Source organism: Anoplolepis gracilipes, chromosome 13 (assembly GCF_047496725.1).
Source record: "Anoplolepis gracilipes chromosome 13, ASM4749672v1, whole genome shotgun sequence".
NCBI lineage: Eukaryota > Metazoa > Arthropoda > Insecta > Hymenoptera > Formicidae > Anoplolepis > Anoplolepis gracilipes.
The window spans coordinates 9,579,518-9,607,497 of record NC_132982.1 but is presented as its reverse complement, the minus strand read 5'-3'; the positions used below and the strand labels follow the sequence as shown (position 1 = coordinate 9,607,497).

Sequence of the window (27,980 nt, the reverse complement as noted above, 5' to 3'; positions counted from 1 at the left end):
ATATATTAATTTTTATTCTTTATATTGTTTTATCTGACAGGCGCGTGGAACATTCTAGAAGTAGTGACAAACAGAAAACTATGAAAAAAATGTAAACAACATTCGTATTCAATATTTTCATATTTAGGGATTTACCCTTGATCCTTATTGTGTTCAATATGAAGGATAATCAAGTAGCTGCTGGCGACGAGCCAGTTAAACGTGAACCGTGGACGAGAGAATTGTGACAGAAGCGACAAGTGACAAAGCCATCGTAATAATTCACTCACCTAATCGTATGTAAATCATAAAATATTTTTATAAATAATTATTATTATTTGCATCAATAAAAATATTTCGACATTTGGAGGATATTTCATAATCTGTATATGCGTGAGAAATTGAACGTGATGCGTGAGAAATCATTTTCACCTCATTTTTTAGTAGACACTAGGCGTTTCACTATTTCAGGATATGAATATTAAGATTAATTTATAGATGATTATACATACAATGATAAAATATATGCGTAAACCTGAGTTTAATTCCAACTCTGCAACGGAAACTTATAATTTTTAACGAGGCATCTAACTACAAACGTCGTGGATACGTCTCACAAAAACCGACGAGAAATAATTCTTCGCGATAAAGATTGTTTCGATTCCCCGCCAGTACAAATTGCACATTCGGTAGCGTCCACTTAATGAGGAACAATAAGTTCTTTTTGCCGACACAATCGCGAAAAGCGATTTTTTCTGCACGTTAATATTTAATGAGAATATTTAATGAGAAACTTTGCAATATTTTATTTCAAAATATACTAGTGTTTTTGCAATATTAAAAGCGCGATTGACAAAGTTGACGAATAAGAAGCTAATATTTAATCGAATCTTGATACTCTTACTAAAAATGTAATTGCATGTGATACATTTAAGTTGCGTTAAATTATATGTATATCAGTATATCTATTATACATGTTTTGTATAATTTGTACATCTATTGTAAAAATCTATTGTATATTTCATATTTTATATATCTATTGTAAATTACTTTAAATTACACGAAATTGAAAGAACACGTACAAAATTTGTCAAATTAACATTTGAATTAACAATTAAATATTTGATAAATATGTTGACGAAGAATTTTGACAATATTTGCGATTACAAAATATTTAAATAAAAGTTCCTCGAATTTATTAATATTTTTAAATTTTTATAGGTAATTTATATTTAATTTATTTTCTATTTTTTTAAATATTACATTTTTATTTCTTTTTCCCTAAAAATAAATTTAATTTAATTTTAATTTTATTTTAATTTTATTTAATTTTAATTCTCACCTTTTTTACTTTTTTTAATAAATATTTTAGCTCTAGCAGACTTAGTAACTCTATTTGCTGGCTATGCCAAAAAACCGTGATAAAGTGAAATTTGAAGAATCTTAAGTAAGAATTCGAGATAACGCGATATTCGAGATAATATGTATATGTACATATAAAAGCTAAGAAGTCGTTGATATTATAATCTTACAATACAATATGCAACATGATCTCATTAATTTGTATATATATATATATATATATATATATATATATATATATATATATATAATAATAATTTTATAGTACTATTCGTAAATTTATTTATCAATATGCGTTGTGCAGACAAATCTGACGACAGATCACAACTCATTTTTATGACACGTCTAAATATCTTTACATTTTCTACGATCAAAATTATTTATTCTATCGCAATATATTCAAACGTGAATATATATGTATGTACATCACGGGAGTCACAATTCAAATGGCTGCTACACAACATGTATTCTGTGAAAAAAATCTCATCATTTTTCAGAAAATTTTTGGAATTATTCCTAATTTAAGTTTATGAAGAATTCTTTAACAAAATATAAGATTTATTCGAGTTGTTCAATTTTCTTTTTAGAAAATTGTACACAAAAAAATCTTGGAATATTTGACATTATATATATGAGAAATTTATACAAATTAATTACGATAAAAATATGAAATATCTCCATATTAATCAGAATACTTATATTATAAACAACAATAAAAATAATAAGAATTTTAATGTGTTTCATTTTACAAAATATTTCTGGAAAGTCCAATTTATCAGATTTATATTTTGCCTTATTTTGAATATTTTTAATAATATTTTGTTTAGCGGTACAAATCAAGTAAGCGTTATTCTGTATCTTTATTTCTACTAGATATTGAAAAATAGAATGACTTGTGTTGAATTCCATTAATACATCATTATATCTCTATTTGATTGTTTAATGACTTGCGTTCTTGTTTTACTAACAAAAATGAAATGCGTTTAAAGACAAAGCGGAAAAATGAAGGCTGATAAATCGTTGATTTCTCAAATTGTGAAAATATCCCAGATATTTTAGATGTACTGATCTGAAGAAATACAAGAAATAATGTAAATTTACTCATAAATTTTCAGGTTTCTTTTCAGATTTATTAAAACTGTGTCAATTTGTATAGAAAATCTGAAAATTTTTATAAGAAATTCTGAGAATGTTTTTCATCAGAGTAACTAACGTGAACGTTACATGTAACGTATGTACATGTTACTTATAATTTTCCACTCGTAGATGTGACAAACATCTGTTTCATATTTATATTGAAATTATATATTTCTACCATATAGCACAGAGACTTGACTTGATATCGTAGAATACCAGAGTTTTTGATATATCTTCAATACGATTATAATTACAATATAAGGATAGTTTAGCATATGTTTGTACATCTATGAGTAAGAACGTATAACTGTCACTAATATGTATGTTACATGTAACGTTAGGAATATGTTTATATAGCAGTCATATATATGTGTTTGCTGAAAATAAAAATATTACTAGAAATTTATAAAAAATATCAGTATCTTTTTAATAAATAAAACTTTATATTCAGCAAATATTCAGATAAAGAAAAAAGAAACGACAGAAATAAAAAAAGTCAGGAGGCCTTGTTCACTCGTGTAGGGAGCGTTCCATGGTATTAGGAAATTCCGCGCGACATATACAAAAATGTAGCACTAAAAAATATTTTTTTTATTTACAATACTTTAAATAAATTGTATATTATATTTTATAATTGAACCGAAATCTTTCCAATGAGTTTATTTCATCTCTTCCACGCATTAATAATAAGTTTATGCTCTAGTAATATGAATAGGAATGACGGTTCAATGGCACACGGGGCACGGGGCACGAGTGCAGAAAACTACGGGCGCAGTATTCTCTTTCGGCGCATAGCAAGATTAAACGATTATTACAATTAGTGTAATTAAAGCCTTCAAATCTTATTCAATTTTAAAGGTTTTTTTTTTAATTGATGCTTATTCAATTTCGAACAAAAATTATTGAAATTTATTTTTGAATTGGACTTCTTTTTAAAATACGAATGTGATATAACAGCTGGAAAATAAAAACATTTACTTTTAAACCGATTTATACTAAATTAAAAATATACATATATATGTTTTTGATGTCGCAGTTTATATAAATGCACATTATATGATTCGATTTAATGATCTTAAAAATATTTATTTACAAACAAAATTTCCATGTAAATATTGTGAATATTTTGTAAGTCAAAAAATGTTAAATAACATATCACACAAATACGATGGATGCTAAAATTAAAAATTTATTTAATTTTTCTGTTGACAATAATATTAAAAAGTTTTCGAGATGGCTGATCACAAATCTGGATGCAAAATTGCAAAATTTGAAATGATCCATCTAACATGTCGGATATCTCGGTCGCGTTTTAATAAAAAATTTTTATTAGTAAATTTTATTCTACAGATAAAGCACAATTATTTGAGAATCTTTTACCTGAATTAAATTTCAATATAAATAACTGTACGTGGATTATATATAATAAGTTTTGTATTATCAATTAAGGTTTTAGTTTAATGTTTGCGTTGTCATTTTTATTTTTGAAATTATCTATCTTATCATATAATTGTCTCGAAATGGTGACATTTGGCTAATTGGCGACATCTTTTACTCACTTTAGTTTCTGGCGACCATATTAGATTTATGAGAATTAATTTTATAATTTTAATATTATATTTTAATATTTATAATTTATGACATCAGAAACGTACATGTACGCAATTTAATACAAATCGAAGACAAATTTAAAAACCGCAAATTATTTTTATTTATTTTTCAGCTGCTAATATCACATTTTGAAAAACGTCTAATTCAAAAATCGGTAACTTTTCTTTAAAATTGAATAAACAATTACAAACAATAAACAATTTACTACAATTAAAAAAAAGCATTAATTACTTCAATTTAAAAAAACATTAAAATTGAATGACATTTAAAGACTATAGAGAATTACGAAACACGATTTTTCGTTTTGTCTCATTGTGCTACTGTGTAATAAACTATGCTTCTGCAAGTTTCACGATTCGCAACACAATATATGATCAAAATACATAACAAAACAGACAGTAGAGAGCAAATTATGTATCGTACAAACAAATATTTCCAGGATTCAACTGGCATTGTAATCGAGTCACTATTCTCGGGATAATAGTTACATTTAGTAAATTGTCATTTTGGCTTAACATCTTGAAAAATACTCTTTGAAGACTAAAGAGATAGTAGAAAGGCAATAGGAGCAAAGGAGCTTTGTTTAGAAATGTGAATTAAATTCTCAAATTCTATTAATGTGTCAGGAAATTATATTGATAATTAGTTAATTAATAAATTATTTAACAGATACTGAAATAAAATACGCGAACGTTTCGATCCGTATTCGGATCCTCTACAGCGCAATGTGTGAAAAAGTCTTTGAAGACTGTTCAAACACTGCTAACGTTCTATTTATTTATTTTCAATTATAGTTTTAATGTATTTATACTGCGACCGACATCCTATTTACTATTTATATTTATTAATTTACGCTAAGGAAGACTCAAATTGAGCTCGAAACGTTCGTTTTTTATATTCTTGCGATTACGTTTTTATTATATATTTTTTTGCAATTATATATTTTTGAAATCTTACCAATTCACGACACATGCGTAGATTTTGTTTCAATAGTAATATATTAAAATTTATCATTACATGAAATATTTCTATTATACTTACTGACTCAATTACTTTCAATTGTTACCTAATTCCGTTCGTACGATACATAATTTGCTCTCTACTGTCTGTATTGTTGTGTATCTTATATCATGATCTTATTTATACAGAGAGCCTTGATACTACTTATTTACAATATATGATAACTTTTCACGGCTCTAAACGTTGGAAGGGATGGTAACTTCGTTCGAATGCGTCAATGCCCCGTACGATGAACATATCGAGGATATAATTCGTACAGAAAAAAATTTGAAGTACGAGAATCTGATCTTTTTGAACTTAAATTTATAAAATAATTATAATTTTTGTAAGACTCTAAATGTAATTAAATTGGAAATATTGTTACAAGATTAAAAAAAACAAAGTATGTAGCTTATTGTACGTACGATAAAACATATTTACAAAAGTAAATGAGAGGAACTCTAAATACAAATTTTCAAACTTGATCCTTTCAGAATTAGAAGCAATTTCTATATTTTAAAAGATATTAGATGGCTTTATTATATAAATACATATTTTATATATATCAGGCTTTTGAAAATTTAATAAAGGCTATTTAATTTTGAAGAGGTTGAGTTTTGGATGTTTGTTTAATAGAATTTTTTCATTTAACATGGAGAGTATTTATCTATTTAACATATGTATTTAAAATATAATTACATGGACAAAATTTATTTGATTCTGTAAGAAAGCATTTTTTACGATTTTTAATATATACTTTCACTAGCTAAAATACTTTTGTTTTTTTGAACGGACTTTTAAATTTTAATTTGTTAAAATTATAAGTTTAAAATAATAAAAATATTAAGTAGATATATACAAATAAAACCTTATATATTTTTGCGTATTCTTGTAGCTTATTTCGAGATCTTTCCAAAACACTATAATAAAATGTTTTTTTATTAAATACTTTTCAAGTTCTAAGGCTTCAAAGTTGCAATATTTTGACATAAAATACAAAATATCTCGTAAAATATCCATTTTTCGATTATCTTACCCTAATACTTTTATGCACAGAATAATGAGACAAATCAATTGACGTAAAAAAAAAACACATTATCTTTAAGAAAAAATCTGAATTTGCGACTAGCAAGTTATATATTTTTACTTTAACATAATTATGTGTTTTAATTACGCCAATTGATTTGTCTCACTATTCTGTGCATAAAAGTATTAGGGTAAAATAATCGAAAAATGAATATTTTACGAGATATCTTGTATTTTATGTCAAAATATTGCAACTTTGAAGCCTTAGAACTCGAAAGGTATTTAATGAAAAAACATTTTATTATAGTGTTTCGGAAAGCTCTCGAGATAAGCTACAAGAATATGCAAAAATATATAAAGTGTTCCATTTAACGTAAAAAAAATTCAAGTCTCTATCTCCAATAGTTTCGGAGAAAGTAGTTTGTCACAGGTTATTTGGCCCACTCTGTATATATATATATATATATACATTAAACATAAGAATTAGTACTACAAGGATAAATAAATAAAAAATTGCAGTAGTGATATTCGACTATACTCACATAGCATACGATCTCCACAGGATATCCTGATTTGATCGAAATGATCCCATTTTGATCTAAACTAAAAAATTGTCGGTAGGACTATTTGAGGATATCCTATGTAGCATGTCCTACGAAGATCTTATATAAGGCATTATATAGGACATTCTGATTTGATAAAAAATAAATAAAACAGATATGATAAAGAGTTATCCGTAGGATTTCCTAAAGATATTTCTAATATATATATATCACAAAATACAGAAAATATTAGGAATAAATAATATTTGATTCTAATAAACGGATTGAAATTATTATAAATATATATATGTGTGTGCACGTGCACACGAAATTAAAATTGGGAAATTAAATTCAAATTAGGCAAAAAATGGCTTACATTTAAAAAATACATAGATATATATATAGATATAAAAATACAACAGATATATATATATATATCTATGTATTTTTTAAATGTAAGCCATTTTTTGCCTAATTTGAATTTAATTTCCCAATTTTAATTTCGTGTGCACGTGCACACACATATATGTATTTATAATAATTTCAATCCGTTTATTAGAATCAAATATTATTTATTCCTAATATTTTCTCTATTTTGTGTATTAATAAGCCAACGGCACACGCGATACTTGTTTTCGTGCTAGATCGCATGCGAGCATCTATTGAAGTCTACGAAGTTACTCAAAATTATTACTATTTTATTGCTTCCTCAAAACTAACAATTTTTATTTGAAATATTTTTTCAAGAAACGTATTTTTTCAAAATATTTTAAATAAACAATAAAAATGAATTTCTATATTCAATGATTTTATGTAGAATTTATAGTCTAACGAAAAAACATTTAAAATCATCCAATGAAGATTGTTGGGATCTAACTTATTAAAATTAAAAATATTATTATAAGATTTTCATTTAAAAAAATTATGACTTTATCTCACTTTAATGACATTACTCAAGATTATTTATTTTATTGCTCCCTTAAAATTAAATAATTTTTGTTTAAAACATTTTTTCAAAACACATATATATGTATATGTTTCTTTTGAAATAATCATATTAATATTATGTTGATTGATATAATAATTAATCGTATTGCTGTCATGTTGCCAATAATTGTTGGCAATAAAACTACAACCTCGCAAAACAATTGACTGTCTGGGTATTAAATTTTGAATCAATTAATTATATTCTTGAATGAAGGTGTTCATTTATAGTTATTGGAAAATTATATTAGCTATAGAATAAAGATTAAGGTATGCTTAACTTAAATTAAAAAATTTTGTATCAAATTCAGATTTATTTATAATAAAAAACAAAATTAGAATTTGAGTTAATAATTTTTAGTTGAGTTAAAATTGCTAAATAATATATTGTACGTAGAGACGTATAAACTCGACTAAAAAATTATTAACTCGATTTCTAATTTTGTCTTTTTTTCTGATAAACAAATCTGAACTTGATGCAAAGTTTTTTAATTTAAAATTATGAGAATGCGTTAAGCATATCCTAATTTTTTATTCTAAAACTAATTCATATATGTATGTTTACATATATATATATATATATATATATATATATATAAAATAACAATTATTTATACTATTATCTATACTAACTATATATATTAGAAATAATAATTATTTTTGAGAATATTATGTTAAATATTATTCTACATAAAAGTATCAAATCATTAAATACTGACAAATTTAAACATTTTATTTTTACAGAAACATAACTACAATATATATACATAAGGAAAGCTATACATATGTTACGTAAGTAAAGATATACATTTATAAAGATTTTAGAACACATATTTATACATATAACACATTTTCTTTTCTTGCTAATAGATAAAAAAAAATATTATTTTTTATTTTATAGAAAACGTAATGCAGAATAAAAATAAATACTTGTAAGAAGTAAAATAAATCACATTTTGTAAATAAAAATAAAACATCATTTCTCGCTCAACAAAAAACTATTACTAACATATTAAATATAATTGTTTATTAGAAAAATTCTTATGTAATTAACGTTTTCTTATTTTAAATAACACTTATTTTGTGAAAAAAATGAAATTTTAAAAATAAAATTATTTTTCTACTACATTGATATATTTTTTACCATCTTGTAATATATGAATATTTAATGAAAGACAAGTCTCTATTTCAAATAAAGAAAAAAAAATATGATTATCTCAGGCATCTACAATATAAGCTTTATAATGTGGACTTATTGAACAGCTATCAAAAAAATTAGAAGATTCTGCGTTTGGAATAACTATTGTATTAATCAATGGGAAGTTTTCGTGAATTGATTTATCTCATTATATATATTACGCTATATTACGCAAATATTTGTACATAACAAATAATAATAATCTGTTTACGTACCACAGCTATATTTAAAATATTTTGATTTTCTTTTAACTTTATCTTTGTCTCTTTTTTTCACTATATTGTTTTATTTCATTTTTGAAAATGATTCGGTGTTCTATGGACACGTTTAGTTCTTTAAGATGCTCATCCGTAACATCGGTTATATTTTCAATACTTAAATTATTTTCTGTATAATATAAAAAATTAAAATAAATGATAATACAAAAAATAAAAAATTACAAAAATGATAATAACAGTTATGAGTATCGGCGTAATCAAAAGAAGCTTTTTAGAAAGTAAAATAACTTGTAAAATTTCAAATAATTAACAATTAAAGTAATAAAACTAAAAATAAATAAATTAAAACAAAAAGTGTATTAAATAAAAATAAAGTAAAAAAAAAAACGCTTCGAAGCATCTTTAACGTCTTCCCGACCACGGTTCTAATATATCAAGAAAGTGAAAAATGTGTTTTTTTTTTAAATCTAAGTATATTATTTTTGATCCAATATTTTTCCAGTTTTCTTTAAGAATAAGATACAGTTAAATAAAAAAAATTTAATTTTACTTTAAGAAAATTATAATCTTTGATATGAATATATGTTATTTTTTATCCACCATTCTTTTCTCTTTATTCGAGAAAATTAATCTTAAATAATAAGAGAATATTTTTCTTCATTGAACTATATAAAATGTTTTAATTTAAGCAAATTTTCTTTGTTTAACGCGATCTTAACTCATTTCAAGATTTCCATTTTGAAAATAAAGATATTGTCAAAATAAGAATATTCTTTTTGCTTAATGTCTATAATAGCTACTGCAGCGAAAAATCAATTTTTTCAAACTATACGAACGAATAATTATATGGACGAAAAGAAGAGCATTTGCTCAGTTACATAGGAAAATTTTTGTTTAGACGGGTTTTTGCCAATCACTGCGATCGCATTCATACGTTTTTTTTTCGTCTTTGCTACTTTTTAAATTAATGATTTAATGAATAATATTTAATAAATTTATTTATGTAATTTTGTTACTTGTAACTTCTTAAGAAAGACTTGGCCCTTTTTAAAAGCATTTCTACATTTCATTTCTATAGTAGTTTTGTTGATTGGTATTGAAAAAAAATGATTTTTCGCTGCAGTAACTAATATAGACATTTACCAAAAATATTTTTTAGTGTCAACATCAAAAAAGGAAGTTAGTATATGTGGCGAGATGGAACACTTTGGATACGGACAAACACATAACCAAGGTTGGTAAAAATTTTTTTTTTTTTAATTTTGATAGATATATATACATGTATATATATATATATATATATATATATATATATATATATGTGTATATATATATAAAGCGAAAAATAAGCGAAAAATCGTGTTTCTTAATTCTCTATAATCTTTAAATGTTATCCAATTTTAATGCTTTTTTAAAATTGAAGAAATTCAATGCTTTTTCGCATTGAAGTAAGTCATTTATTGTTTGAAACTGTTTATTCAATTTTAAAAAAAAGTTACTGATTTTTGAATAAAATTTTTTTTCAAAATGATGTGATATTAGCAGTTAAAAAATAAATACATTTGTGGTTTTTGTAATTATAACATATATTATACCATCTAAAATGATATAAATTTTAAAACATTGTTTTATTTTCAATACCGTTGGACATGTCAACAGAGTCACAAAGTACGGAATCAATATGCCCTTACTGTTTCTCTCCAAATCCAACTGAATCACACCTAAAAATGTGTCCGATATATCCTGCAGGTTGGTAAAAACTGTTTTGTTTTTAATATGTGTTTGACTTTGTTTCAAACAACGTTAAAAAAATTATATTTATAATAAACAATTATATGTTTGAAACACGTTGTCATTTTGTGGCATTTTCATAAACGTTTATTTAATGATAAAAATATTTTCATTTAGTCTGCATGTAAATAAAACTGTTGTTTGTTCTCTATTAAAATATTTTTTCTAAACCATATTTAAAATATCATATAATGTTTTTGATACAAATTATACAAATTCTTATAATTATATTATAGTTAATATACCATCTAGAGCGATATTAATTTTAAAACATTGTTTTATTTTCAGTATCGTGGGACATGCCAACAGAGCCACAACTTACGGTACCGATATGCTCTTACTGTTCCTCTCCAAATCCAAGTGAAGCACACCTGAAAATATGTCCGATATATCCTATTGGTAAAAACTGTTTTGTTTTTAATATGTGTTTGACTTTGTTTCATACAACGTTAAAAAAATTATATTTATAATAAACAGTTATATGTTTAAAAGACGTTAAAGTGTCACATAACGTTTAGAGTGTCAATTATAAATGTTTTATAAATTATTGTTTAAAAAACTTATAGTCTCCCATTATGTAAACTTATGAAATTTTTTTTGTAGTGCCGCTGTCCACATCTACTGTTTCTCCATTAGAAACAAACGCTATAATATTAAAACAGTATTACAAGTTTTTTGGACAGTTTTTTCCTAAACATGGATTTGAAGGTTATATGTTTTACTATTGTCCAATTTGTAATTATTTATTTGCTTACTACTTTTTTTTTCTATTACATTTAAGTAAACACAGAGTCGGGCATGAAGATTTATTAGTTATGGACTCCATTCTACATTCTAATATTTATAAGTATGTATGTCCTGACTGTAAACGTTCTTATTTTTCAAACCGGGATCTCAAAATACACATGCTAAATCAGTACGACGTTATACCAAAAGTCTTCATAAAACAACCAATATTGCTATGTGAATGCAAAAAGAAATTTTTTTCTGTGCTTGGTTATTCAATTCACCTGAGAAGAACGAATCACCGTCCATCGCAGCCCATTAGCTGCTCTATATGTGGCCAAGATTTTGAAAGTCTTGAAAATCTCAGAGTACATATGATAAAGGTTCATAAGCGAGAATAAGGATCTCATGTACAAATCATATTAACAAACATGATAAGTTATACTCGGCGATGTGAGCCCATGTGCGGATGTTGATGCGTAAAGAAATTAATTCTTTTCACGAAAGAATTTTTAATTAATACCCAGAGCACATATTTTTCTAGATTCTCATTTTTGAGACTCCTAAAAAACCCGCTCTACAACCCCCCAAAGAGGTGTAGACGAGAAAAAATATCGGGGCGAAGTCGCTGAATCGGGAATTGAACCCGAGTCTTTCGCTTGCCGGGCGACTGCTCTTACCACTGAGCTATTCAGCCCCACACCGATACTTCACTCGTCTATTTGTTTATATAAACCTCCTGATAGATAAATCGAAGACCGCGATTTTTCAGCCCCGCGAGATTTCAAATGATTTGAAATTATATTCGGCTCCAATATTTACAAACATGATAAGTTATACTCGGCGATGTGAGCCCATGCGTAGATGTTGATGCGTAAAGAAACTGCGTAAAGAAATTAATTCTTTTCACGAAAGAATTTTTAATTAATACCCAGAGCATATATTTTTCTAGATTCTCATTTTTGAGACCCCTAAAAAACCCGCTCTATATTTTTCTCGTCTACATCTCTTTGGGGGGTTATAGAGCGGGTTTTTTAGGGGTCTCAAAAATGAGAATCTAGAAAAATATGTGCTCTGGGTATTAATTAAAAATTCTTTCGTGAAAAGAATTAATTTCTTTACGCAGTTTCTTTACGCATCAACATCCGCGCATGGGCTCACATCGCCGAGTATAACTTATCATGTTTGTAAATATTGGAGCCGAATATAATTTCAAATCATTTGAAATCATATTAAATTAACATTTTTAAGTAAAGGAATCATCTGCTGAGATCAAATCAAATTGACACAGCGATGAGTGAAAACGGCCTTCTGATTTTTTTTATCTCTGTCGTTTTTTTTCGTACGTTACATGTAACGTCCACTTTAGTTACTCTGGTGAAAAACATTCTCAGAATATCTTATAAAAATTTTTAAAATTTTCTATGTAATTGACTTTTTAATAAATCAAACTTTATATTCAGATGGAGAATATTTAGCAAATATTCAGGTAAAGAAAATCAGAAGGCCGTTTTCAATCATCGCTGTGTTAATTTGATTTCATCTCGGGAGATGATTCCTCTATTTAAAAATACTAATTGTGAAAATATTCCAGATATTCCATTAACACATTGTTATATCTTTATTTGATTATGTAATGACTTGCGTTCTTGTTTTACTAAAAAAAAATGAAATGCGTTTAAAGACAAAGCGGAAAAATGAAGGCTGATAAATCGTTGATTTCTCAAATTGTGAAAATATTCCAAATATTTCAGATATACTGATCTGAAGAAATACAAGAAATAATGTACATTAACTCATAAATTTTCAGCTTCCTTTTCAGATTTATGAAAACTCAAGTCCAACTCATATTAAATTAGCATTTTTTGCTAGTATATTTTAAAATAAAATATTGTAAAGTTTGTCATTAAATATTATCAGTAACGTGCAGAAAAAAATCTGCAAAACCAAATAATTTGATTATTATTTTTGATTAGACGCATTTTGTAAATTTTACGTTAAATATTCACTAAACGATAAATTATATTCACAAATATTGCGATCTTTCTATCTTTTAGGACGCGATTGCCTCGACGAAAAGAACTTATCGTTGTTTCTCATTAAGTGGACGCTACCGAATGTGCAATTTGTACTGGCGGGGAATCGAAACAATCTTTATCGCGAAGAATTATTTCTCGTCAGTTTTTGTGGGACGTATCCGCGACGTTTGTAATTAGATGCCTCGTGAAAAATTATAAGTTTCCGTTGGAATTAAACTCAGGTTTACGCATGTATTTTATCATTGTATGTATATATAATGTCTATAAACTAATCTTAATAGTCATATCCTGAAATAGTGAAACGCCTAGTGTCTACTGAAAAGTGAGGTGAAAATGATTTCAACTTCAATCAATTCAAAATTAATTAATAAGATATACTTACAAACAAGTATATCTTATTACAAACAAGTATATCTTGTTACAAACAAGTATATCTTGTTACAAACAAGTATATCTTATTACAAACAAGTATATCTTGTTACAAACAAGTATATCTTATTAATTATTTTTGAATTGATTAAAGTTGAAATCATTTTCACCTCACTTTTCAGTAGACACTAGGCGTTTCACTATTTCAGGATATGACTATTAAGATTAGTTTATAGACATTATATATACATACAATGATAAAATACATGCGTAAACCTGAGTTTAATTCCAACTCTGCAACGGAAACTTATAATTTTTAACGAGGCATCTAACTACAAACGTCGTGGATACGTGCCACAAAAACTGACGAGAAATAATTCTTTGTAACTTGGTAAATAATTTTTTATCAGAAAAGTCTGCGAAAATTGATTATAATTTGAATTTATTTTGACCTTGGTATTAATGTAAGCCTTGAAACAAACATACACACCTGCACACGTAGATTTGTATTTGACTTTTAATAACCAATTTATTATTTAATATATTATAAAATTATATGTAAACGAATTTTATGAATACTTTGTTTTTCACTTGCGAATAAAATTTAGATTTTATGTTTAAATTATTATTTTCTCAGGTACCCTTTTTTATTCGCAGTATAAAGAGATTAAGTTTTCTTATAAAAAAGGAATCATGGAACAAACGTTCGAAAACGCAGAGTAATAGTGGCAGAATCCGTCGTTTACTTGCTTTTTGACTCTTACGATTTGCGGTTTGTTCGACCTGAATCGTTGATCGTAAGACGTCTAACTTCGAAATTTTATGTCCTTTCTTTGAATCATTCTTTCTTCGAGCCTGAACGTAACAATATATATTTTTTCTTTTTGTTTTTCTCTTTTTATATCTTTTTATATCTTTATTAATAATATTTTTCTCATAGAGTTGTTTTCTAGTCTTGTAATCGACGACGAATTCTTAAACATATTCTAGATTTACTTGTCAATATAAGATTAGTCAAGTCAAACTATAATGGAATATCAGTTTTCTCATTTAGCACTTTATATTAATAATTCGTTGAGGTTTGGCTTAGTTTTGAATCTTTAAACAGAAGGATCAGTGTTGTGAGTTCGTATACCGACGAACGGATATCCTTCGTATTCTTTGTAATCATCTGAAGACTTTCAGCAACTGTAATATCTTCAGCATTGATAAATTTTGCTTATTAAATGTTTAGAGTTCTGTTGATTGCGAAATTATCTTAAATAATTTAGACCAGATAATGCATTTTTCAATCTAATATAAAGATACAGAGAGTATCTATCTCATTATTATCTAGATAAACATAAGGATTCTTTTATCTAAATAACAGAAAATACTAATAAATACTGGTTGTGTATATATTTGTTTATCACTACTGATAGATCCAAAATTTTACACAGTTTTTGAAATCGCCATTTTTAATTGTGTTTGTTTTGAGTCATTGTAATGATCTCGCCGTTGAATTGGTATCAGCAAAATTTTGAAATTTGACGGACTTTATATTATTCGCATTTAGATCTACAAATTGCTAAATTGACCTGTTGCTTAATGCAAATAATCTATGATTAAAAAAATAGTGTATAGTGAGGTGAGGGTGTAAATAATAGTATTATCATTTTTCGATACTTGGAGTTTGTTTTGGGTCCTATTAAAGTAATTTATTCCAACATTTTTAAAAATTTTGTTTCGTTTATTTAATTGATACCAAAGGACCTTAGTGTATATTTTGTAAATTTTACACCGCGTATTTAATTTTTATATTAAATTATTTTTGTAAAATTTAATTTAATATTAATTGGAATTTTTATTCATTTTTAAGTAAAAAATTTTGCTCTCTCTCGGTTTATTTATTAACATACTGTTTCATACTTAAGCTTGCCATTACCGGTTGCAACTTTTTAGAATAAAACGAATTAACCATAAAATTTATGTTGTCTTTCATTACAATATAGTCTTTTTTTATTATCAGCTCCTCTACTATACTTTGTAGAAACCTCACAAAATCACCATGCGATGCACTCGGTGAATGATATAATACCATTATCACACCTTTATACAATTTCTCTTTTATCTCTATCCCAATACACAAACAGTCCGACACTATTTTTTTCACCGATACTAGAGAGAGGGAGAGGGAGAGAGAGGAGAAGGAGAACATTTATTTTACAAGATCCTTAATAAAATATATATTTATAGTTATTAGTATTAAATACATGATATTTATTTATTTATATTTATATTTTTTTTTTTATCTTGAACAAAAGATGTTTTTTTTTATCTCTTTTCTATTTCTCTTCCTTTCTCGAAAAAACAAGCTAAAAGATTCTTCATAGGCTGCGGTCAAGGCTGCGTTACGAATGCTTCGAAACGTCATTCTATCTTTGTTCTATATTCTATGAGAATAAAGATAGAATGATGTTTCAAATGGATGGGTATCGATCGGACACAATGCTTATTTGTAAAATGAAAATGAGATTTTTTAATTGGTCAACTGTGTTGGTTACCCTAGGCATCGTTCGATTTGTGTGGTGTGTCCGATCGAACATGTGCACAATCGGGACGATCTCGTTTCAAAGCATTCATAGAGCAGTCTCGATCGCACAGCCTTAGTTTAAAAAAAAAACTCATCTAAAGAATAAAGAAGTTTCATATAGTCTTAATATATAAACATATATACAGAATGAGATATTTTCTTATAATTAATATAATAATATCTTTTATTATTTAATATTTGGGATTATATTAATCGCAACGATAACAAAAAATAATTTTACAAATAAACCTTTAGTATTTATTAAAATTTTGACAAGTTAGATATACAGTCTTTATTAAATTTATAAAGAAAGCATTTCCAAAAATATCATATAATAAAAATTAATTTAAAAAAGTAGTGAAAAGCAGTTGTTCCAGAAGTTGTAATTTAGAAAGTTTTTTCAAGAATTTATAAGATGTGACTGCAACCATTGCTCGTATGTACTGACCTATCAAAATGAAGGAACCTTATTTGTTCTCTCTTTCCATTGGTCAGTTCCAACGGTACTTGGAGGCGTTTCTCTCTAAAAAAGGAATGCATCCACAGCCTGGAATGACTGGAGGCATATAAAAGTTACATTTTGCAGACGCATTGCGACAATGGTAGATGCTACAGTAGACTTTGTGAGCTCACGTGTATGAGTTATATAAACGAAATTAGTGATATAAAATTAGAAATTAAAATTAAAAATCAATATATAAACTACGTTGAATTTTTGTTAAATTTTTTTTCAATGGCTACGATAACACGCTTGCCCGACGAAGTGATTGAAATCGTTCTGGGAGACGAAAACGTCAGCATCGAGGATGTTTGGAGTTTTAGCTCCACGTGTAAAAGATTCCAAAAGATAATACTGAGAAAGACGTTTTGGGAAAAGAAATTTTATCAGAGGTATATCTTTTTATTTACAATTCTTTTATATTAATATTAATTTTACATTCAGTCAATTTTTTTCATTCAACAGTGAAAGTTTTAATGCGTAAAAATTTTTAGAATATTTATTAAACAAGATAGATCCCGAGATATCATAAGTACAAAAGTGAGCTGGTCGTATTTTAATAAATTTATAGATTTTAAAATAAAATTTTGTATTATTTGCAATTAATTATACTTTTGAAAAGATACATAAAAATTTTAAGTCTCCTGTCAAGAATTCCAATAAATTACCATTATTATATATTATCAATATTATATATTGACTCTCAAGTTAAAATTTGAATTTATTGTGCAATATATTTTTAAAGATTTAATTTTGAATAGAAATAATGTAAGTAAGATATTTTCGCTGCTTGGTTATAGCCTCGGAAAAGTTTGTCTCTCACCAGTCAGATATTTGTTAATAATTCATAAATATTTCATGAAAGAGAAGAATCGAGGAGTCTACCTAGACGTAATAACGTGCCATTCAGATTTTCAAATAGATAAGCCATCTGATCGATAAATAGCTATAAATTCAAATAATATTGAAACAAAGCATTTAAAGATATAGTGAAAAACGCGCTAGAAGTTCTAATCTACAAAATTTTTTCTAAGAATTTATAGAATGTGTCTGCAACTGTTGTTCGTATGTATTGATCAATCAGAATAGAGAAATCTGTTTTCTTCAAATTCAAACCCTTCAAGTAAATCCTTAGAAGCATTCCTCACATAAAAAAGAATATATCTACAGTTTCGAACGATTATAGAAGCACCACACATAAAGGCCTTTGCAATGCCAGGTAACAGGTAATAGAAACAAAGAATAACACAGGCAAAAAAGAAAGATCATTTTTCTTTTTCTTGTTTGTGTTATCTTTTGTTCCTATTGCCTGTTATTTGGCATTGTGCAAGAGCTGCAAAAATTACTGCAGACGTACCGCGACAGTGCTAGAATACTTTGATAGCTACAATAAAGTTTGTGAACTCACATATGTATAAGTAATTATATAAATGAACTTAGTGACGTGAAATTAGATAAAAAATAAAAACCAATAAATGACTTAACTACGTTGTTTTATTGTGCATTGTTAAATTTTTTTCAATGGCTACGATATAACACGCTTGTCGGACAAAGTGATTTAAATCGTTCTAACAATACGTGACAAAAACGTCAGCATGGAGTTTTAGCTCCACGTGTAAAAGATTCCAGAACATAATACTGACAATGAGAAAGAAGTTTTGGGAAAAGAAATTTTATCCGAGATATACTTATTTCTTTATTTATAAATTTTTATATATTAATACTAATTTTACCTTTAATTTTCGTCATTAAAAAAATTAAATTTAAATAATTTTTTAATAAATATTTTACTAATTTTTACGCATAGAACTCTTTGTAAATGTTTCTATTGTAGAACTCTTAAGCTTTCAAAATTTTGTAAAAAAGTTGAAAAAATTGTTGGAGAACAAAGTGGAACGCACGTCAGTTTAATTAATTTCGAATCATTTTTATGTTTAATGGCCAAAGCTATTTGTTTAAGTTATAAAAAATTATTACAAATAAGCCAGAATTAATTAATGAGTTTTCACAAAATTAAAACATGCCAGCGGCACACACGCATTTGTCAGTATTTTTTAAATATATTTCTTAAAATTATTTTTTTATTTAAACACTATTTTGTTTATTTATGCACACCAAAATACCTAACCTAACCAATAGTAACTTATTAAAACTTGAAAATAGGTTGGTAAAAAATTGTCTCAACAAGATTAATTATGTAAAGAAACAGAATAAATTTTTATTACTCTTTTTATTTTACATAACAGATAATGTTGAAATTTTCAAACAAATAAAATTTATGATGTTTACTTTACATCAACAAGTTAATTTTATATATGTATAATTTATTAAACATTTTAAGACGTTGAGTTGATTGGAAATTTTTAAATAAATACTGACTTAAGAACATGTATAAATTTAATATATAATATTAATTGTAATTAAATAGCACAGATAATTATAAAAGTTTAATTTACTATATGTAATTCATATAATTTCATAAAAACTCTCTGTTTATTCCACTTTGTGGATTCTACAATTTTATAATCACTATATACAATCAATTTTATTTATTTGGAAATTGTAGACGGAGAGATTGAGTTTTTCTTCTTATAAAATTTTCCTTTTTTTATAAAAGTGTCTATTTTTATTATTATTTTTATGCAATGCGAGAGAGAATTAAAATATATTCATAAATTTATTTTTCAATCGACTCTCATTAAAACTTAATTTAAACTGATTAACTTAAACTTGATACTTGATAAGATTATCGCAGCAAAAACTTTTCAATAATACATTTTGAGTATGTGCGTTACTATCTATTGCTATTGGGATCATTTAAAATTCAATTTGGTTAAAGATATTAACATATTATATTTTTTATTTTTATTAAATAAAAAATTGATATTACATTTATAATATTTTTAATTTCTCTCAAATGTTAATGTAGTTCAAACATTCATCCTTGTACTTTAGAAAATATATTGTTTACAGTTTGTTGCGGATAATGTGGTGTTGTTTTGTATAATATTTGAGAATTTTTTGTTTTAATTTTAGGTGTCCTTCTGTGAAAAATAAGTATAATACAGAGAAACGGAAGGAAATTTGTAATAATACAGATTTTAAACAACAAATAAAAGCAAGTCTAAAATATGTCAAAAACCTACAGTATTATGTGTCTATAATGACAGAGGATGGCTTATGGCATCATGAAAAAAAACAATTGGAATATCTTCTGTGTTCCATAGCCGAAAATTTGGAATCTCATATTTACTATTTTGTTACAGATGAGCTAAATAGAATCATTTCTACACAGTCGTCACGGTAGAATTCAATAAATTAAATATTAGTATTATAAATATTAGGGTAAAGGTGCCAATTATGAGATATTTTTTTATAAAAGCTTAAATTTTTTTTCGAAAGATTCGTTTATTTTGATAAAGGTGTTCTAATATGAAATGGTCTTATTAGAAAATTAAATGCAAAAAGACCATATTTTCAATGAAAAACTGTTTTATTAATTAGAATTACATAAATGTAACATTACAGGCACTTTCTATTATTAGTTAAATGCTATAGAACTGTACTACAGAACGGAAAGCGAAAGTTTTACTTTTTGGCACAAAAAAATTATATCTTTGAAATATTTTTTATATCGTGAATCTATAAAATTAAAATAACATATCTTAAAGATTTAAATAAAAATTTAACGTCCCAACAAAGAGCACACAAAAAGACATTGTAATTAAAGTTTTAAATATTTCAAAATAAAATAACCAACATCAAAAAAATAGAAAAAATAGAAAAAATAAAAGTTTACACTTTTGATAACTTATTCTAAGATATAATTGTTGCATTTGACATTAATAACATGTTAAAAGTGAATATCAAGATATTGCTATTAAATTATGTTGTTTACATTCTTTGTAAGTAGCACATTCAAGAACTTTCCTCAGCGTCGTTAACAAAATCGTCATACACACGTTCGTAGTTCGTACACGTGCGCTACGCTGCTGTCATTTGCATACAATTTCACGATTATCTGGTAACAACATGAGATAGTAACATTTAAAGAAGAATGGTTGTGTTTGTAAAATAATTGGGGGTTTCGTATTAAGAATATCTCTCATATTAGGCTACTTTACCCTAATGCAGTTTTTGTGCATTCTGAATGCAATGTGTAAATATATTTTAGAAAACCCGGTTGCCGTCTAACAAGTGCATATAAGTTTGGCATAATTATTCGATGTCTAAAACAATATCGATTAATGTACAAGCGGAACAAATTTATAAATATGCCAAAAAAAAAGCAGCTTTTAGAACGACTACTTACTATTATAGTACAATATTTTGAACCACATGTATCTACTTCCGGTATGAAAATGTGTTTAGATATTATCGTGGCAGAAGTATTATCTCACCTTAAAACAGAATATCCTGCGCATTCAATATTTTTGATATCTTCTGATCAATTTTCTGATTGGAGAAACAACGAGATCGACGATAATTTTTGGGATGAGACAGAAGCAAGGCAAATTATACGCATACTTAAAGAATATTTCTTTACTCAAACGAATAATTATATAGTAGAGAAACTATTGTCAAAATTAGATCTAAAAAGAAGCAGTACATATTTCGTAAGTTATTGTAGATTATGTTAAATTATAATTATAGTTTGTTATGCGACGTGCGTGCATAACTATGTATTTATCTTATAAAAACATCTTCAACAAAATTTTATTAACATAATTTTATATTGATATAGTTTTCATCATGGTTGTCAACACAATATTTTGATGAGTATCTACTACCTTTTATATATCATATCGTAGCTAGAAGGCTTGGCATACGCTGCGTTCTGACGAAAATAGGGTTAGGTCATGATCGTATTGGCATCGCATGGAGACCAAAGTAGTGTGTATAATTTTAATTTAAAAATTTGTTAATTTTTCTTGTTTTCAATATTGGCATAATTTTTTTAGTAATAATTATCAACTCAAACAGTTTAATTACCTATTTTGTAAAATTATTTGGAATAAATGTTAAGATTGCGTAAGATGCGTAATTAAAAAATTGGATTTAACATTTAACTAATATAAACTTTATTTGGTGCTAATATAACTTAACTCGAAAAGGCTCGAAGGAAGACTGACTTCTCGTTTTATGAATAAACAAAGATAGATGTAACCATGGTTATTGATTAGGGATTTTAGGTATAGGCTTAATTACTATTACAATTTAGTATTTCGATATGTGCTAATTTCAACACTCTTTATATAGCTGGCGTAATTCTTGCAATTGTTTCTATGATTCTTTTCTGACATAGCATAAATCATAAATCTTTGATTTGCACAACATTTTTCATCTTCATTAAACAAGGATCACAGATTGTTGTGTATGTTCAAGCATAAGATACAAAATTTATTACTTTGGCTAACGACAGTTTAGGAAGTTTTCTTATGGAGACACTTGAGAAATATTATGCAGTGTGAATAATTAGATATTTACGTGATCTTAAGGATAGAATCATAAAAACAATTGCAAGAATTAAGTATTCAATCATAGATTTAGTGTTTGGATTTAGTATAGAATATGAAGAGTGTTGAAATTATGAGATGTGTCATGCCATTAACAGGACATATTGAAATTTTCTGAATAGGTAAAGAAACTATTTAAGTTGATTATTATTAAAAATTTCATATTGATATTTAGTTTGTATTGTTTAGAAAAATTGACTAAAACCCCATTATTCATTCTCGGACACCTTGCATATACATATATATATATATATATATATATATATTTTGGAGACAATTTTGCTTCAGCTAAAATATCGAGGAATCAATAATTTTGGAGTTATAAGCGATTGAAAAAAAAGGCACTTTTCGCAAACTAAACTTTTTGAAGTTGAAAAATTACCAAAACTAGATTCTTCGGTTAATTTTAGATATAGTTTACTGTAGTAGAATTTTAATTTAAGATTTAATTACAAATATATATAATATTAAAAATTGGAAACTTACAAAAAATGATGACGGCTTTCGATATTTTCGCTGAGGGAAAATCGACTCCAAATGAGCTTCAGAATCTGCCATTAACAGGTTTTTTACCATGTATATGTGTGTGTGTGTGTGTGTATACATATATATATATATATATATATATATATATATATATATATATATATATACACAGGGTGTCCGGTAATTACCGCCTCACCTCTCTGACGCAGATAGAGCAGGTCAAACTCAACATAAAAGTCCTCTACCATTTTGCAATTTGCGCAATAATTATTAAACTATTAATTAAAAACGCTCAGCGTGCGAGCGCGCGCTATATATAGTACTCAGCATATGCTGAGCGTTTTTAATTAATATTTTAATAATTATTGCAAAAATCGCAAAATGGTAGAGGACTTTTATGTTCAGTTTGATTTGCTCTATCAGCCGAAGAGAGGTGGGACGGTAATTATCAAACACCCTGTATAAATATTTATAGATATATATGTACATTGATATATATATTTTTCAGTGATAACGCAGAAAATTTGAATGATGCAGAGTTATTTGTAGTCAAAACTACGCCACGGCGTTTCATAAATGGTTTTAACATTGCTAGTGGGAGATGTAGCTTTTTATATTGTCAGAATCTATATAGTTATGTAGAGGTTGGTAATTTTTTATATATAATTTTTATACGTATTTTTTATTAACTTTATGATTAATAAAAATTATAACTATTATTAATTTTAGTAATTAATTAAGATAACAATCAATTATAGATCTTGTTTTCAATGATACGTTAAGTCCATGACTATAGTGGAAATCATTTTATAATTTTTCACGCAAAAGTTGTAATAGAGATTATAATTTCCTATCATTCAATCATTTTATTTTAACTACAATTTACAACTTTTTGATTGTGCATAAAAATTATACATATAATTTTTATGCACGAATCATATAATTTTTATGTTCAAACTACGAAATTTGAACTATATTGAACCATGTAATTATTCATAAATTAACTTTATTGTTAAAAAGTTGTGAATAGTTACGGATTTTACGATAATCTATTTTTATTTATTATATTACTTATAAAAATGTTGGTAAAAAGTTGTAAAAACTTGTAAATAGTTTTTATAATTTATTACAACTTTATTCAACTTATCATCAATTTCTATCATTTTCACAAATTTGTAATTTGTTGATAAAAATTTTAATTTTTCGTAAAAACATGTAAATTATTATAAAATTATTTCCATCAAAAGACTCAATACATTTTTCAAACAGAAAGCTAAAGTAAATAAACATTTTTCATTTTTATATCTGTAATTAAAATTTCTTTAACGTATGTTTTTCTAGATAATAAAGTTGTCACTGGGGAATTATATCTTTAATGAAAGCGAGAATTATGAAAAATGCCCGTTGGAATTAATTATTATAAGAAAAATAATATGTAACAATATTGAAGAACCATATATTACACAGTCAATAGAGGTAACTTATCGAGCATGTTATAATATAAAATATAATATAATATAATTGCCAAGTCGATAGTTACGTGTTTATAATATAAACTAATATTCATATAATAATATGTAAAAAAATTAGACAAATTATAGTTATCTATATTCTCCGCTAAAAAAAAATGGACAAATAGGACAAATTTGTGAAATTTTAAATGCTTATAACATAACCAATAATTATCGTATTGAAGTGATTGAAAATCAAAAATAAAGTTTGAAATTTGTATATCGAGAAACTTTAAATGTTGATTGTGTGAGATTACTTTTCTAATGGCAGATGACAATGAAAATCTGCAAAATTGATTAATAGAAAGTTTAGTTAGTTAATCAGTTGCATGGCGTGGATCAACTGACAATGAGTTCAGTGAGATAACAAGTACTGGGAAGTTCAAATTTTGCCCTTTAAAATGCATTATCGTAGAAATTGATTTTAAACCAAATAACGATTTCAAATGCTTATAATACAGTTAAAAATTATCATATCGAGGTGATTAAAAAATGAAAATAAAGCTTTAAGTCTGTTTTAAGAAATTTTTAATACCAACTTTGAATGATTAGTTTTTCAATAGCGGATGACAATAAAATTCATATTTTTTTATCCGCTTTGTATACCATTGATTCACGACTACAATTTATTAAAGAGGATTATCTATTAACCGATTTTTTATTTTATTAGCCGCTGTTAAATAATTAATTGGTAAAAATACCGAATAAGGGACCTTGACATATGTTGTCAAGATCAAGGTTATTGGAGCTAGGTCCCCTATTCGGCATTTTTACCAATTAATTATTTCACGCAATTAGTATCAAAAGTTTTTCAAAATATAGAGTTCAAGTTTCATTTTCTTGTTTTAATCACTTTGATACAATAATTATTAATTGTATTATAAATTATAACCATTCGAAATTTCATAATTTTTCTACTTTTTCTAACGTGCTTTCTTTTTTTACTTTTTTGCGAAATGTATAACTTGAGCTGTCATATTAATTAATTTAGAAACAATTCAACAAAATGTCCATTATATTCTGTTATTATATTTTCCACGCACACGCACACGCACTTGCACACTTACACGCACTTGCACATGCACACGCACACGCACACGACACCTACATGTACGCAGGTTAGATCTGATACCGTAAAAGCAAAACCAAAAATAAGGAATAAAGAAATCAAATTTGCAATTGGTATGATTGTAAAGCATACTCGCTCAGATTTCCCAGGTCAGATATCCCGCGGACCTCACTTTGGCGTAATAGTAGGTTGGCATTTTGAATACGATGATGTGTCACTGGGTCAAGAGAATTATATGAATTTAATATATATAGACGAATACGGCGATAGTTGTATCAATAAATTTTTTGAACCAAATCAACCGCACTATGTAATTCTCACTGAGAGTAATGGTATATGTTACATAAAACAAGGTACGAATATTAGCATTCTTATGCATTATATGTATATATTTTCTATTATCTTTAATCCGTACAACATAAAACAACTTTTTTATTTTAGATAGCATATCGATATGTCAACCACAGTGGATTGAAAATATAGAGATAGGACGACATTTTTCTAGATTCGAAGGCACTCATTATATACCAAATGAAAGTCTGGCAGAAAAGTATCCAAACGATATAGCAGTTCTCAAAATGCTTTTTAATATTAATAAACATTAGTGTAGAATGTATAAGTTTTAATAAAAATATTAAAATGTGCATAAATGTATTTTAATATTAAAAATTTTTTAATATATATATATATTATGATGATATTCTAGAGGTTGTAAAATTAAATATTAAGATCGTATGATAAATAGTAGAATATATTGAGACTATAGAATTATGTCAGAATCATGTGCGTGCCATAAATAGTCATTTACATTTATCTCTGAACAACTAATCAAACTCTGATATGAATGAGTTATTTTCAACCACATGTATCTTATTCGGTCAAAATCGTGAATTAATGATATACATATAAAAATATATATATATTAACGTATAAAAAAATATTGATTACTTTAAAAAGCGACAATTATTTATTGATTACGTATATACAGGGTGTCCGATAGCTCGCGCAACATTCTTTAAGGGAAGGTAGAGAGTGTTATTCTGAACAGAAAAGTCCTGTATCATTTTGCGATTTGTGCAATAATTATTAAACTATTAATTAAAAACGCTCAGCAAACGTGATTATATATATATATATATATATATATATACAAAGTGTCCGGTAGTAATCGCCCCACCTCTCTAGGACTAATAGAGCAGGTCAAACTGAAAATAAAAGTCCTCTATCATTTTGCGATTTGCGCAATAATCATTATAATGAGCATTTTTAATTAATAGTTTAATAATTATTGCGCAAATCGCTAAATGATACAGGACTTTTCTGTTTAGAATAACACTCTCTACCTTCCCTTAAAGAGTGTTGCGCGAGCTATCGGATATCCTGTATAATATTATATAAAGCATTAAACATCAAAATATTATGTCCTATAAAAACTCTATAATAAAAAGTTATTAGTATATTTTAGAATGGAATTCAAAAGGATATTTTATATAAAGAAACAAAAAGATTTGAAATATTTTGCAAAATCTGTATTTTTTTTATCTTAATGCTTTATATTATAGATAACGAAAGGTATAGATATAAGAAGAGTAATAGTAAAGAATAAAGATAACAGCATTGAATTTATTCCAAAGCAAATACTATAAATTGCACTAACTATAGTTTACATGTAGATACTAGATACAATACTTATCGCTTATATTGCACGTGAAATTAACGATATCGCCAAAAAGTTCTTAACATTTTCTCTTTTTCTCTCTCTCTCTCTCTCTTTCTATCTTAACGTGAAGGTATTTACAAGGAAAAGAGGAATTGCCGTGTGATTTTACGAAAAAGTTTCGTTGGATGCTCAATTCATATTATCGGTTGTCAGCGCAAGAGTTGTAAGCACCGATCGTCGATTTGGATTTGCTCCCAAATTCTCCTAATTTATTCAAGACAAGCGTGCTGTCAGATCTGAAACAATTATCGCAATATTTGACATCTTGAAAAGTCATATGTTACATGATTTGTAAGTTAACATGTTGCGAGAATTCATAAGATTGATTTTATAGACAAATGTACATATATTGTAACTTTTTTGATAAATCTGTACAAAAACTTACATAGCATGGATTATGTATTTGATCTTGACATATGATGTAGCTATTTTACAGATGAAAACACACATTTAGTTTCTCATTTAATTTAATATTAATTTAAAGATCTTTTATAAATATTTATGTGTTGTAACAATAATTGTAATGTAATTTGCAACAAGAATAATTTTATATACAATATTAATGTAAGAAATATTCGATTCTTCAATACTGTTGATTGACCATTAAACTTTATAAATACAAAGCG

At 26.2% G+C, this 27,980-nt stretch overlaps 1 protein-coding gene and 1 non-coding gene across 8 annotated transcripts; one reads left to right on the top strand and one right to left on the bottom strand.

Moving 5' to 3' along the window:
- Positions 1 to 163: 163 nt before the first annotated feature.
- LOC140672400 (uncharacterized) lies at positions 164 to 27,134 on the top strand. 7 transcript variants are annotated; one of them, XM_072904533.1, is made up of 14 exons: positions 164 to 275; positions 8,385 to 8,432; positions 10,216 to 10,290; positions 10,716 to 10,805; positions 11,136 to 11,246; positions 11,451 to 11,555; positions 17,318 to 17,444; positions 20,089 to 20,355; positions 21,227 to 21,668; positions 21,797 to 21,942; positions 23,563 to 23,698; positions 24,396 to 24,530; positions 25,684 to 25,987; positions 26,076 to 27,125. In XM_072904533.1, exons 2-14 carry the CDS (start codon positions 8,426 to 8,428, stop codon positions 26,237 to 26,239), a joined length of 2,109 nt encoding a protein of 702 aa, XP_072760634.1. In that variant the 5' UTR covers positions 164 to 275; positions 8,385 to 8,425; the 3' UTR covers positions 26,240 to 27,125. The 7 variants fall into 7 exon arrangements, with proteins under 7 accessions (XP_072760634.1, XP_072760633.1, XP_072760636.1 ...); XM_072904532.1 differs by having other exon boundaries at positions 21,797 to 21,945; positions 26,076 to 27,119; XM_072904535.1 differs by lacking the exon at positions 11,451 to 11,555 and having other exon boundaries at positions 21,797 to 21,945; positions 26,076 to 27,114.
- Positions 12,199 to 12,270, bottom strand: Trnaa-ggc (transfer RNA alanine (anticodon GGC)). Its single transcript has one exon. It is a non-coding gene; the product is annotated as a tRNA-Ala (tRNA).
- Positions 27,135 to 27,980: the final 846 nt, after the last annotated feature.